The sequence below is a fragment of the Vulpes lagopus genome, chromosome 10 (genome assembly GCF_018345385.1).
Source record: "Vulpes lagopus strain Blue_001 chromosome 10, ASM1834538v1, whole genome shotgun sequence".
Taxonomy (NCBI): Eukaryota; Metazoa; Chordata; class Mammalia; order Carnivora; family Canidae; genus Vulpes; species Vulpes lagopus.
This window is the reverse complement of record NC_054833.1, coordinates 39,965,446-39,980,427: the sequence shown is the minus strand read 5'-3', so window position 1 is coordinate 39,980,427 and position 14,982 is coordinate 39,965,446. Positions and strand designations below refer to the sequence as shown.

The 14,982-nt window shown below is 48.7% G+C and overlaps 1 protein-coding gene across 2 annotated transcripts in view; it reads left to right on the top strand.

Annotated features, from left to right (window-relative positions):
* Positions 1-14,982, top strand: part of POU2F3 (POU class 2 homeobox 3) — a 75,892-nt gene that overhangs the window by 23,642 nt on the left and 37,268 nt on the right. For both annotated transcript variants that reach the window (XM_041770746.1, XM_041770747.1), the window contains exon 3: positions 5,552-5,586. In XM_041770746.1, coding sequence (XP_041626680.1) covers positions 5,552-5,586 — 35 coding nt within the window. The remainder of the gene's footprint in view (positions 1-5,551; positions 5,587-14,982) is intronic.

Here is a 14,982-nt window from a genome sequence, read left to right as displayed (position 1 = left end):
CTATTCTCTAGTTTTCTATATTAATCTCCCTCTCTGTTTTGAATCGCTTCCAAATTTGAGCAGCATCTAGCCTGTTGATTTACCTAAGCTGTTGATCAAAGTTGAATCCTTGGTTTCTCTGTGTCAGCCACTGGATGCAGTGCGCTTTTTTCTTTTTTTAATATAAGCTCTATGCCCATAGTGGGGCTGGAACTTACAACCCCAAGATCAAGAGTCACATGCTCTACCAACTGAGCCAGCCAGGCGTCCCATGCAGTGCCTTTATTGGAAAAACTGTATGAGTACAGGAGTTGAGAAATCAAGCTTTGGTCTTGATTCAAGTTCTCCGAGGCTGTGTATCCTCTGCAAGGTGCTTCCCTTCTCAGTTTGGACTTCAGTATCTTTCCGACTCTTCCTACTATGTATCTGCCTGCTTTATTTTTTTCTGCAAGCGGCTGCCACCTTCCAGAGAGGGAGCCAGGGCTTGGAAATAAGATATGTTCAAGTTTCTGCAGTTGGTGGCACATGACTTTCTCAGGTCAGAATCAAAGATTTATTTTTGGAGCAGTTTCTTAGTAATTTGGATCAAGCACGTGGTCATTCAGCACCTAGTGTGTATTGGACAACTTAAGTCACTTGATGTACAAAGATGAACAAGATATAACAATGCTGGCTGCTAAGAGCTCATGATTTTATGAGAGAAACAGACACATGAACCACTGGGTCTGAAAAAATGTGATATGTGCAATAGAGAGAAATAAAAATAATAGGTGTGGCGATGCAGAGAAAATCCCTTATTTTGCTTTGGGTGAATTTCATGGAGGAGGTGACATTTGAGTTTGATCTTAGAGGATGAGTGTGTATTTTCTAGGGAGAGAAGGGCACAGCATGCGCAAAGTCCCTAACATACAACCAGGCTCAGCCTGGGTAGAGGGGTGGCCCGGGATGTCTGGAGCCCAGCTCTACAACTGAGTAGTGTCTCCTAGCTCACAAGCATGGTCACCAGCTTTCTCTCATTTGAGCTTTACTATATTCCTGGAAAGTGGGCGGAATGGGAATTATGACCTTATTTTGCCATTGAAGAGTGTGAAGCTCTGGAGCTACCTGCCTTGGCCAAACTCACACAGCTTGGGAGTGATGAAGCCAAGGCTTGACCCTCCATTCGCTCACTTCCGGTCCAGGACTGTTTCCAGTAAGCCCTGCTGCTCCTCCACAGAGCACTGCAAAGGGGTAGAAAATAATGATCGTGGGTCACTGTTTCACATAATGTGATAATTGCATCCCCTGCTTTCTTCACGAAAGAGGAGCACCTTCCTCACTGTGTCGAAGATGAATAAGTTGAGTCCCGGGAATGGCTCACCAGTCCTCTTTCAATCAATCTAGAGCCTTAGCAGTGGAGTCAGAATCAGAACAGAAATTGCTTTGGGGAGCTGAGCCCTTACTAAGCACCCGGCACTGAGCTATATGGCACTCTCTGCTCTGTCGGAGTGTCATGGGACCAGTCTCCCTGAGAGGTCCTGGCCAACCCAGGTACCTCACTCAGTTAGCTTGGGATTCAGGGAAGCTTAGTTACAGATACTGAAGCAGGTGAGAATGAATTTGATGAGAAGGAGAATTGTCCTCATCACACTCCAAGAGCAGCAGGTGAATCCTCATGCTAAGAGGCCTCTTGAGAAGGACCATGAAAAAACTTCTAGGCAAGAGAAGTTGTTAATTTTGTTGGCTGGTGAGTTTTAAAATTAATCTCTGAATTTTGCTTGTTCATCTTTTTCATTGTGTGGATCTCATAAACAACGTGATAATGGCATTTACAGAAATCAAAGGCAAAGATCTTTTAAAATTGTTCACAAAGCTAATGACCTCCTCCAAGCCAAACTGTTCGGGCCCTCTGCTCTTTCTCTCACTGTATTATTACCTCCTTCTGGAAACATCACCTCTTACCTCCCAGACACCACACTTACCTGGTCTTCCTCCTACTCGGGTGCCCCCTCTTCCTCAGTCTCCTTTGCTGTCTCCTCCTCCTCATTCCAGCCTTGACTCTTTTTTATTCTTCATTTGGACTCAGTTTCTTCATAACATCACTGAGTCCTATGGCTTAAATGCCACTTATGAGCTGATAACTCCCCAGGTTATACATCTGACCTTACACCTCTCCTGAGTCCAAACTCACTTCCCCCTCTCAACTGGGATATCTAACTGGCATCTCAAACTTCACACATACAAAAATAAAGCTTTCCACATTCTACCACTGGCCTGCCCTCCCCCAAGTCACCCCCATTGGTGGTAATGGCACCACTGATGATCCCTTCGAGAAGGGCCAAAGCCTAGAAGTCATTCTTGATTCCTCTCCTCCCTTGCATAGCACCTCCCATCCATCAGCCAGTCCTGTCAGTTATCCCAAATGCATTCTAAATCCAGGCCTTTCTTGCCACCACCACTGTTACTGTCCCATCCACTCTGCTGCCCTTTCTCTTCTGGGTCACTGCAATACCTCTCAGTTGGTGGTCTTCCCTCCTGCTCTCTAACCACCTACAAGCTCATCCCTGCAGGTTTAAACCCTGAAGTCAGATCGTGTTACTCCTCTGCTCAAACCCTCTATCACTTCCATCATCCTTGGGTGAACGTTAAAGCTTCACCGTGACCTGTCTGCCAGATTCACGTCATCTTGCCCCTGCTTACCCTATTCTTCAGCCATACTAGCCTCATTACTATTCCTCAGCATGCAAGCCTGCTCTTGCCTTATGTCTTGATACTTCTGTCTGGAATGATCTTCCTTAGGGGCTTCTGCTGTCTTCTCCAGTATTGTATTCCCAGAACAGTGCCTGGTGCCTAGAGTGTGCTGAGTAAATAAATGTGTGTTGAATGAATGAATTTGCTCTTTTGTCAAGTTTTAAAATTACTCCTTATTGGGCCGACTTGACCATGTCATGGAAGGATTTTTTTTTTTTTAAGATAAAGCTCCTCAAAAAATAAAATCTAGAACTATCAGCTTATTTAGCAATACTGCTTCTGGGTATCTAGGCAAAGAAAATGAAGACACTAACTCAAAAAGGTATCTGCAGCCCCATGTTCAATGCAGTGTTATTTACAATAGCTAAGACATGGAAATAACCTACATATCCACCGGTGGATGAATAAGTAAAGAAAATATGGTGTATGTATATATATATATATGTACACACAGACACAAACAACATGGAACATCATTTAGCCCTGAAAGAGAATGAAATCTTGCCATTTATGATAACATGAACAGAACTTGAGGGCATTATGCTAAGTGAAATAAATCAGACAGAGAAAGACAAATACCAAGGGATCTCAATTAACATGTGAAATCTAAAAAGCAAGTACACAACCACCCCCTGCCAAAACCAGGCTCATAGATATAGAGAACAGATTGGTGGTTGCCAGAGGTGGGGGGTGGGGAGAGATGAAATGAATAAAGGGCATCAAACTTCCAGTTATGAAATAAATCTTGGGAAGTAACGAACCACGTGGTGACTATAGTTAATAAAACTGTATTGCATATTTGGAAGTTGCTAAGAGAGGAGGTCTTAAAAATTCTCATCACAAGAAAAAAATTATGTGACTATGTATGATGATGAATATTAGCTAGACTTACTGTGGTGACCAGTTGGCTCACAATGCATACAAAGGTTGAATCGTGGTACACCTGAAACCAATGTTATATGTCAGTTACACCACAATTAGAGAAAAAGATAAAACCAATTTTACCATTAAGTCTATCTCTGTGTACATCACAATTAGAAAAAAAGATAAAAGCAATTTTACCTTTAAACCTGTCCAGTCTGTGGGCCCCTCCTACCTTTAGCTCCCCTTGCACACTGTATATATATCGTCTTAATTGATCTCAAAATCAGGCTGCTATCCAGAGGTCACTCTGTGTTTCCCATATGCTTTTCTCAGGATCCTACCCCTTTTCATCCTCTGCTCTCGTCTTGCTGCCCCCGTTGCTAGAGCAGGTGCCCTCCCAGCCATACAGGAAAGGGCATGCTTCCCCATCCTCATTTAGAACACAGCAGGGCAAGGGGGCTTAAGTTAAAAGGCCAGAGGATCTCTTAGACCCCATTCCTTCTTCTACCAGGCATTTTTTGAGACACTGAGCTGTTCTAGGAACCATGGTGGCCATTGAGTAGGGATGTTATGTCCTCATTTTCAAGGAACCCACAGACTAGTAGGAGAGAGAAGCACACTAAAAAAAGGAGTCGCACGGTGTGCCATGCGGTAGTAGTAAGGGCTACTGGAGTCCAGAGTGACCAGGACTAACACTCTGTGCAAGGGTGTGGTGCAAGGAAGTGTGGAAATGGGACAGGGTTGGTGTGTTTGCCCATGAGCTCAGGGTGCCTGGGAGGGAGTGAGGTGAGATCCTGAGGGACAGTCATATGGGGAATTGTATGTTGTGCTAAGAAACTGAGATTTTATTCCAAAGTTATTGAAGATCCAATGAAAAGCAGAAGAATTTTCTGATTGAAAGTTCCGAATTCATTCACTTGTCCATTTATTCTTTCATTCAACCAGTATATTTTGAACTCCTGTTACGTGCTAAGCCCAGTGCTAGGCTCTAAGTATATGGTATTTAGTAAACCATTCATCGTCCTTGCTATTACAGAGCCAGCCAGCTGTGGAGCACAAAGGAAGATTGTTTGGTGGCTCCTGCCATAAAGAGTTATAGGAAAAGGAAACTCATGCTTATCGTAGCTAACATTGGAAGCAAGTCTCCTAACAATAGGTGTATATTTAAGCAAATTATGGTCCACAGAATGGAATATTAGGGAACCATTAAAAATGATGTTTGCAAGCATAGGAGGAGGGGGAAAAAGATTTATGGTGCCCCTTAACAGTATAGGGGAAATATTAATGATGTTCACTGGAAAAAGCAGGGTAATATTTATACAGAGTGGTGAATATCAATGAGGCAAAACAAGCATTAAAAAAAGACCATAACATATACAAACATGTAAATTACAGCTGCCCTTCAGCAGAGTGATTTTTCTGCTACTTTATACTTTTTTCTGTACCAAATATTTTTCTCTATGAAGCACACATTTATTCGTTCCACCCGATGTTTACTATAAAGGAAAGAGGAACAGACAAGAAATGAAAGCCAGAAGGGAAAGGCAAGAACAGACACCTGTCTACCTGAGATGACTTAGGTGTCATCTCCTCAGGAGGCCTGGGGTAGTGAGGGGACTTCCTGCCTCAGGGCAATGCCATTAGGACCCCTGGCTGGTCATCCCTTCCTTAGCCACCAGAGCCTGTGCTCTGTCTGAGGGAGTGCAGCAGGACATGCGCCCTGGGATTGCAAGTTCAAGGCCTGGTGACTCCGTGTGACCTGGGACAAGTCAGTCTTCCTGGCAATCCACATCCCTGGAGGAGATTTTCCAAAGACCTCTCCAGGAAACAGGATAAGTGGGAGGATCCTGGCCACAGGGGAAGCGGGTGTTCTTTCTCGACATAGAGACAAGCTCCTCCCAACATCACCATTTCCCTCTAACCTTCAGGCTCTTCCAATCCTGCTAGCAACTCATATTTTTGTTTTTATCTCTTTCAGGAAATGATCGAAATGGCCTAGATTTCAACAGGCAGGTAAGGACTTTCAGAAGAAAACCTTTATTCTATAAATGGTGGGGTGGGGTGGAGTGGGCAGCCACTTAGATGACATCAGATGCAGGAGATATAAAGAAGATTAGGTCAAATTTGAGGGTGTTTATTCATAGACTCAATAGCTTTCAGGCTTGAGCCTGAGGGGCCTCTAAAGGGCCTTTATGTCCACCCCTTTCCCCCAGTCCACAACCCAATGTTGGGTCTCCACTGTCCCCTCAAATGGAGCACTTATTTCGGATTAAGTGCTTGCCTGGTGTGGTGCAGAACCTAAGACCACAGATCTCCTCCCATCATGGTTACTAGTCTGAGTTGCCTCTTGGGTGAGTCTGTCTGCGTGGACCAACTGTATGGAGAGGAATTTATGGAGGTACCAAAGATGGAGGACTTGGGCCCCTCAGGGAACTACTGATCGAAAGGAAAAGATACGGGACAAAAAAGGAGGAATGGGACAGAAGAGGCCAGGACAAAGTATATAGCCTGGCCCAAAGGGACAATGTAGACACAAGCTTGGCACCTTTGAGGAAAACTAAGTCGTGTAGGATTCCAGTTAGTCTAGGGAGTGGTGTTGGACAGGGTGTAGGATGGATGGATGTGGCATGTAAAGAGAAGGATGGAGCAGAGGGCGAGGGCTTTCCCCGCTGAGATCAGGGGCTGGAGAGAAGACTGGGGAGAGGGCTAGGACAGGGCATGATGTCAGCAGATGTGGGAGGGGACGTTACAGGGAGGAAAGGGAAGGTGGTCTGAGTTTCTTATCAGAAAAATTAATTTATTCCATAAATTTGGTGGCGGGGGGGGGGCATGTATACTGTGCCAGGTGTGGGACTACAAAGAAAATTAAGACATGGTCTCTGCCCTGGAGGAGCTTAGAGTCTCGTGTGGGGAGTGGGAGAGAGAGGAGAGGGAGAGGGAGGAGAGAGAGACTCCTAAGGAAATAATTATAATACACTTGCATCCCTGCTTTACTAGAGGTATGTAGAAAGCGTGGTGTGGAACAGAAATGGAAAGAGTCCATTGTTCTGGGAACTCAGGGCAGGCTTCATGGAGGAGGTGCTATTTGAATCTAGCTCTAAAGGGTGAGTAGGACTGTGTCAGGCCGAGAAGAGTGGGATTGAAGGGCTGAAAATCCCAGTGGGACGGGGTGCATTGGATAATCACAGGTTCCTTCTCCCTCTAATCTTCCAGTCGAAGTTTAGGTGGCGGTCTGCGGTGGGGCTGGAGATCAGACTCCTTTATCTAGACTGTGATTTGCAGTCCCTACTAGCATTTCCTAAAGGGCTAGGTACTTTCTGGGTGTATCCTTCATGGCCAGAGAGAGGAATAACCTGGAGTCCTGAGCCAAAACCTCTTAGGCAGGTACTTTCTGCATTTTGTTCACTGTGGAAGTTTGCTAACGAGCGGAGGCCAACTGCTCTCTCTGCACTCGAGGCCTGAAGTGCAGAGAGGCTTCAGACTTAGCTCCAAGGAAGGACTTGCCGCCAACATGGTCTATTCAACTCCAGGACAGCCACCAAGGGAGACAGACGTGGAATCAGCTTCTGCTCCAAGGTCTTTGGATATGAGGCCAGTTCTTCCCTTGGGGGTGGCTTTGCCAGGCTTGCTGTAAGGGCGGGAGGATGGAGGAGATCCCCAAGGATTCTGTGATCCTGGAGGAGGTTGGGATGTGGCCCGTGCCCTGTGCTTCCACCCTGACGAATTGGGATGGCAGCCTGGGACCCACCTCTCACAGGCCCTTGGAGAAGACGTGCAGGTAGGAGCCCATTCCGCACCAAGACATGACCACAGTAGCCCAGTCCGGAGGTGGCCTGCTGGCTTTAACAGCTTGTGTGATCTTTTGGAAGCTTGGGAAGCCCTCGTGCTTGGGACAAGGCTGGGAGCAGCCCCCCTGGCCCTAGGCAGCCTAGAAAGAGGCCTCTGGCCCTTTGAACATCTTTTGGGGTGTGGTTCCTCCACCGGTTGTGAGAAAGTTGGCTGGCTTCTGCCAGGAGTGGGCCTCACTGGTTGCTTTACTTAGATGAGCCCCATGGGGTGGGTTGTTCCCTCCTTCCCCTGGAAAGGGTTTTTTTGATTTCTTATTACTGACAAGAACAGACACGAAAGATCTTTCCTTTCAAGAAGGGGGGAATTTTGGAGAAAGAGGCTCAGCCGGGTCACACTCCTGTATGCTCTCACGCCGAAGCTCTCCTGTGCTTAGGAGTATACACTCATGCTCCCTCCTCTCTGTCACTCTGTCCCTCAGGGCCAGAGACACTGACCCCTGCAGGTTCATGCCTACAGGTGGGCACCCAGGATCTCTCAAGCCACTGCATTGACGATCATACCTCCACCCTTCACAGGAAAAGTAAAGGAATATTCACTATCTGCCAAGCTCTGTGCGAGGAGCCTTGGGTGCTTTATCTCATTTCATTCTCACTATAAACCAAGTGTTACTATCCCCATTAGACTGGTGAGGAAGGCGCCTCCCCAGTAGTCCCACCTCGTTTTGACAAAGGATTTGGGAGATTAAATAATTTGCTGAAGCTCACGTGATTGGCCAACTGGCAGAGTCAGGATTTGAACCCACATCTCTTGGACTCCAGAGCCCATTTTTCCCATGATGCCCTGCTGCATTCCCCCCTCTACTGTCTCTCTACTCTCCACTCTCTGCACATGCACCATCCTCAGGGAGAGGCCTGGGAGCCAGAGCTTGAGCGTGACCTCACTGTGACTAACTGGGAGGAAATGGGAGGCAGAGGGTGTGGGGAAGGGAAGAAAGGGTGGTTGTGTAGGAGCAGTCTGGTATGGTTCAGAGAAGGGGTTGGCAGACACAGGACAGCAGAGGATGAGCTGCTGCCCTTGGTGAAGCCCCAGTTGGAAAGCTGCAAGCCAACTGGTGCAATCGGGAGTTGCATGAGCAAGGGACACTGGCTCATCAGGAAATTTCACGTCGAACCTGTTAACTTCCTGGTCTCAGGAAAGCAGCCTGAGCCTTTTTGGAGCATAATTGTGGGAAAACCCAGGGACCCAGAAGCAGCACCATCCTGCCATCCTTGGGAAAGAGAAGAAAGTGGAGAAGCAACAGGATAAGGCCAGATCCCCAGACGGGGAGGCGGACGTCCTGGTGCCAATGTGGCTTCTCTACCTCTCACTAGTCACTTCTTTTCTTTTTCTTTTCTTTTCTTTTCTTTTCTTTTCTTTTCTTTTCTTTTCTTTTCTTTTCTTTTCTTTTCTTTCTTTTCTCTTTTTTTTAAGGTTGTACTTATCTTTTCATGAAAGACACAGAGAGAGAGAGGCAGAGACACAGGCAGAGGGAGAAGCAGGATCCCTCCCTGCAGGGAGCCCAATGTGGGACTTGACCTCAGGGCCCCGGGATCACAACCTGGGCCGAATGCAGACGCTCAACCACTGAGCCCCCCAGGTGTCCCATTAGTCATTGCCTTTAGACAAACCGCATCTTCCTGGGCCTCAGTTTCCTCTCGGATAAAATGAAGAAGTTTGCACAGGGTGACCTCTCAGCCCCCCCACCCAGTCTGTCTGCTATGTTCCCTCATTTTCTGCATGCCCTATTCTGACTGGTTGCTTTGACTCTCCTTTAATTTTTTTTTTTTTCTGAAGACAAGCAGGGAAGAGCGTGTCCATTTCTTCACCCTGAGCCATAGAGAGTAGGGGGGAATTTAAGTCAGGTGAACTCTTTCCCATCTCTATGATTTTGTGTGACCCAGCAAAAAGGATCGTTTGAAATTTAGGGGGCAGAGGCAGAAGGACCTGGCAGGCTGGATGTGGGCCCATCATTCATTCTTTGCATATTTAGTCATTCCTAAGTGCTGGAGAGAGAGGGTGTCATGAGTAAGAAGATAAATTGCAAGGCTGTGCGGTAAAGTCCGTGAGAGACAAGTAGCACCGAGCTCCTGGGTACTTGCCTGGGGTCAGCACCAAAGAGATGGTGTCTGAAGTGTGGGGGTTAAGGAAGAGTAGGGGGTTTGCCGCAAAAGGGCAACAAGAATATTCCAGGCATAGGAGCCAGTGAGTGCGAGGGCTCACTGGAGAAGGGGCCTGGCTTCAGGGGACATGTGAGAAGATGAGCATGGGGGAGATGCAGCAGGTGAAGCTGGAGCTGTGGGTGGGGCCAGGTCGTGAAGAACTCTGAATGCACAGCAAGGAAATTTCTCCCGTGGGCAGCAGGGAGCCACCAGGCATTTTCCAGCACGACTAGTTTCATTTAATGGAAGGGCATTAGAGGGAGTGTGGGTGAGGAGGAGAGGAAGGATGAAGGAGACGCCTGATGGAATGCTGTTGTGGTGGGAAGAAGTGGGCAAAGCTCAGGAGAGGGATTATAGCAAAGAGGTCAAGCATGCAAACATTCAGATTGCCAGGCTGGAATCGTGGCTATGTGGCCTTGGGAAAATTCTTCACCTCCCATGTTTCTCAGTCTCCTCATCTGGAAAATGGGGAGAATAATGGTACCTACCTCATAGGGTTGTGGCAAAGGTCAAATGAGAGTGTGTGTGTCTGTTTTCGACAAGTGTCTAGAATGTATAAACTGTGTATTTGCTATTTTATGACGGTGACAGTATGCACAGAGAGAGTCATATTCGAGAGAGAGCTCCGATAGCAGATCCAGAGCATTTTGGCAAAAGGTTGGCCATGGATGGCAAAGGAACGGGAAGCGTCCATCATGATTTCTAGCTTGGGATGCTAAGCAGGAGAGGGACTACAAGCAGAGCTCTATAGGCACCAACACACAGTGAGGAATGGGTTCTGGAGCCCGGGGGACAGATGAGGATGCATATCAGGGAGTCACCACTGAATTGTGTTAAGTGACATGGGAGGGAGGGAGGCCCCCTAGAGATGGTGTGCTGAATGGGATGGGGACCCTGGGAAGACCTGCAGAAGAATCATGTTCGGGGCAGGCTGAGGAGCAGGTGCCTGTAGACGAGATGAAGAAGGAATGGTCAAAGGGATGGGTGGGGGGAGGGTGGAGAACCACACCCACAAAGGAGAGCTTTTCATGACGGTGGGGGTAGCCACAGCATTAGGGCCTGCTCGGGTACCATAGAGCCCAAAGCCCGAAAATGTGTTCTGGTTTGGCAGTGAGACGAGCAGTGATGTCCTCATCGTGGTGACCGTGGTAAGAGCAGATGCCAGGTTGCTGCAGGTGGGGGACAAGTTGAAATGAAAGCAAGGAGGGAGACGTGGTCACCAGGGGACAAAGGGGTGGGGTGTTAGCCTGAAGTGGAGACAGTGTGAAGAGAAGGCTTTGGGGGATGAGGGATATTTCGGTGGATGTGGGCTTGGGGAGGGATAGGAAATGTCATCAGCATAGGGAACAAAAAAAAAGGGAACATGGACAGAGGGCAGACCCACTGGAAGGTGTAGCTAGGAGAGGAGGACATGTCCGAGAGGGTAGCGGGGCTGGGCGCCCCCTCTGTGAGTTCAGGAGCCCAGGGGACAGCTCTCTGCTTCCCTTCCCTGCTCTTTGGACCAACAGCGAGCTTCAGAAGGATGCTGGAAGGTAGGATTGGCTTCGGGGGTGCTTGGAGAGTCCACAGTGACAGGTGCACACCTGGGGAGCCTTAAGCTGTTCTATCCTGGTGACTTCTGAATCACTCGCTCCCCGGGCCACGAGCTTCTGCCAGACGGATCAGAGCAATGTCGCCACGTATGTTGGTGAGTGCTATCTTGCCAGAAGACTCCAAAAGTTCTCTGAGGCCAGAAGAATATCGGCTGCAAGTTGGCAGGTGTCCTGGTCCCTAGGATTCTTGCCATCAAAGCTGAGACTCAGTGACCTGGGGTTTTCTCTCAGCCCTAGGCTTGACAGCTTTCTCAGCTCACCTGCACCAAGATCTGACTCTCCGGAGCCAGCTAGCCAAGAGCAGTTACCCCAGCGCGCCCCCATAGAGCGTTTAGTTTTAACTTGGATGGGATTTCCTGAGCATGAACCACCATGGTTCTCTTGGCTGCTCCCAGTGTGTGTTGGTTTGTAGTGTTTAATTGGCTCACTGGGGCATCTTCTCTACAAATCAACCGAATCCAGCCTAAGGGAAGGTGTCTGAGGGTCCAGAATGATGGAGCACCTTCTCCAGGGAGGCCCGTGAAGGGAGCACAGGCCAGGCCAGACCAGGCTCTCGAGCTGGCAAGTGAGTGTCTGCAGGGATGGTGGAGTGAGCCCTCTCCCCGGGGCATGCAGGAGGCAGCCACAGGAGAGCCAGCATCAGAGCAGCTGAGCACCAGAAGGCAAGAGCAGGAAATGATTGACCAAGTTCAACCATGTTGTACTGTAGACCTGTACTTGGCTGGGGAGTAAGGAGTCAGAGGGGACTAGAACATGGGCCCTGCCCACAGGAGCTCCCAGCCAGGGGTGGTGGGGGGGATGCAGTGGAGGAGAGGGAGGGTCCCCTGCATTGTAATATTAGTGCCATTGGGGCTCGTTCCACAAGTCTCAGAAAGCCTGGCAGGCACGCATTGCCAGGCACAGCCAGGGAAGGGAAATGAGCCAGAGGGAGGCTCTGAGATCTCCCTGTGAGACCCCCAGGGGGTGGGAGCTAAGGATGGCAAGACTGTCGGTCCCCTGTGATTTGTTTCCCTCTGCGGGCCACCCAGCTTCTGGTTCCACGCTTCCAAGTAGAGACAGGATTATGGGGGGCGGGCAGCCTAAGAGACAGAAGAAGACGAGGAGCTAGCAAACCACATTTTGCCCAACCTAAACTGTTGATACAGAACGTCCCTCCTTTTGTCCCCTCTGAAGTGCCAAAGCAATTGAAAAGCAGATACCAGAGCCTCGCAGAACTATGCGGGGACAGGGCTTTGATGCAGGGCCACAGAGGGCTTCAGAATTAAATACAACCACCAGGCACAGGTGGACCTTAAAGTACCCTCCTAGCCAACAGGCAGGTCTGAAAAGAGGGACCAGAAGGGACCAACCCCCACACACCCACTTCCTTCTAAAACTGTGGTTCTCAGCCTTATCAGACCCAGTGTCCCTTGTAACAAGGATTCTGTAAAGCCCCTTTAATCTCCTAGAATGGAATTTGTAGAAAACATAAATAAACATCAACAGGATGCTCTGATTTGAATAAGAGAATGAAAAAAGGAATTTAAAATAAAATAATATCTATTTCAGCAAGCAAATCCTTGGGCGTCCTCCCCTGGAAGGTTAAAGGAGCCAGTAGGATGCTAATGCCCATGTGACACACACCAATACAGACTGATAATGGTATGTTCTCTTGGTAGCCCAAAAGCCATGATTTTCTAAAATGTGAACTCTCCATAAAGGTCCAAAAAAATAAGAGAAAATCTTTCTTCAATTTACACAAAGAATGGCATCCCTGGAAAAAAACCAGAGCCTGTTAAAAGTATGCAAAAGGGTACTTGGTGCTCATATTAAAAAAAAAAAAAAAAAAGAATTGGCTCCTAGGCTCTCATGATTATAGGCAGGCTACCTACTGACAAACGTCTGGGGGTAGCTTTTGGAAGTTGTATGAAAGTCCCCAGTCAGGGAACCAAAAACAAAAACAAACAAAAAAGAAGTTGTATGAAAATTGCATGGGACATAACTACGTGCTTGTTTGGGAGACTTCTGCATTGCAGGGTGTCTAGAATGCCTGCCCTCTGCCCAGTAAATGCAAATCATGCCTCTCAATTAAGCAAAAAAACCACCCCACACAATTCAGAAAACAATTTCCAGGTTGGCCTTCATCGCCAGTGAGGACAGCTGGTCTAGACCCACCAGGCAGATAGGTCACTCCCACCAGGAGAGCAAGATTTACCCGGGGCCGTGGTCCTTCCACGTAGAAATACAAGGTAGCGGAAAACAGAGGCTCCCCAACACTGGAAGGAGGCACCCCAGAAAGAGCACACGCAGCCTCTGCCCTCGGAGAACGTGCTTGCTATCCAATGAGGGAGGATGCCTACGTAGATGTGCAGCAGAATTAATTTCTCAGGCAGGAGGGAACAGGTGAGATTACATGACTCCTTTCTCCAGAGGGATTCCCTACTGCTGGCGGTGAAGATAATATAACAACAATCATATTTACTGGACCCTGCCTGTGTGCAGGCACCGAGTGCAAAATGCAAAATTACGAGCTGCTATTATGATGCCAAGTAGCATCCATTATTCCAGGCAATACTCTGGCAACCCTGCGAGGCACTTGGGACCCTTCCAGGTCTATGGATAAGGAAACCGAGGCACTGAGTGAGTAAAGAATTTTCCCACAATCACACCGCCATCCAGAGGCGAGTTGAAAGCCAGACGCGCCAGTCTCCACGGCCCTGCTGGTCTCAGAGCAGCAGGCAGCAGGGTAGAGCCGACTGTGCGGTGCCTCCTGTTCCTCATCGGAAGCGGAGAACAGGGAGAGTGTCTCCTTCCTGGGCATGGCGTAAGGACTAATTACAGCTACGATACATAACTCAGAAGAGTCTGTGACATACGGTAATCGACCAATAAACATTAGCTCCTATTACTTTCTGATGAACGAGAACCCATAATTTTCCCGTCCTCTCCTCTCCCTGTGTGGCTGCTGAGCTGGGCTTGCACCAGTTTAGATGAGCTGCAGATGCTACTAGAATGGTAATCTGTTCTGAGCTCCCTGAGCTCCCAAGCTAAGCCCCCAGCCACCCCAGGCTTGGATGGGAAGCAGTTGACAAGTGTCTTTGCTTTCGAAGAGGTGGGAATTTATCTTCCTTTGCCAGCCAGGCTTGGCTCTTTGGCCTGAAGCTTGGATGTCAGCTGTTTTGTGTTTGTGGCCCTGGGCATCAGCCCCGGGGTTGGACGGACCCAGCTTGTTGAGAGCGGGGCAGTGGGGAGCGGTCGGGGGTGGGAGCCGCTGTGGGTGCTCAGGAGGCGTGGCCCTACTACACCCTGGTTTACCAGATTGCGCCACCACCACCACCACCACAAAGCCCCTCTGGGGCACTGTCCCCAGCACTGCCCAAGTGCATGGAAAGACCTAGATGGGGATGGAGATGGACTCTTCCTCTGTGTGCCGGTGCGGGATGGAGGGCAGTGAGGATGCAACGCGAAGTGGCCGGCATCCAAACCCTCTTTCTGATTCTGCAGGGATACAGAGGTGGACCTTCCTCGGAGATTTCAGTGAGTTGCCTTTGGTGGACGCAGACTCCTGTGAAGGGCCAGCTCCTCCCCGCTCTCACGCAGGAGTCTTTTTGGAGCAGCCGTGTTGAAAGGGAAGCTGGATTTGGCCCCAGTCGCAGAAGAAGCTAGTACCATTCACTGAGCTCTCGGCTCAATGAGCACACTGGGCTGAGGCCTTCAGATCTAGTATCTCATCGCAACCTGGCAGCAATCCAGAGCAGTCGCTTTTGTGCTCTTCATTTTACAGATGGGGAAACTGAGTCTCAGAAAGGTCAAGGAGCTTGCTCGGAGGTAGGATTCAAGCCGAGGATGAT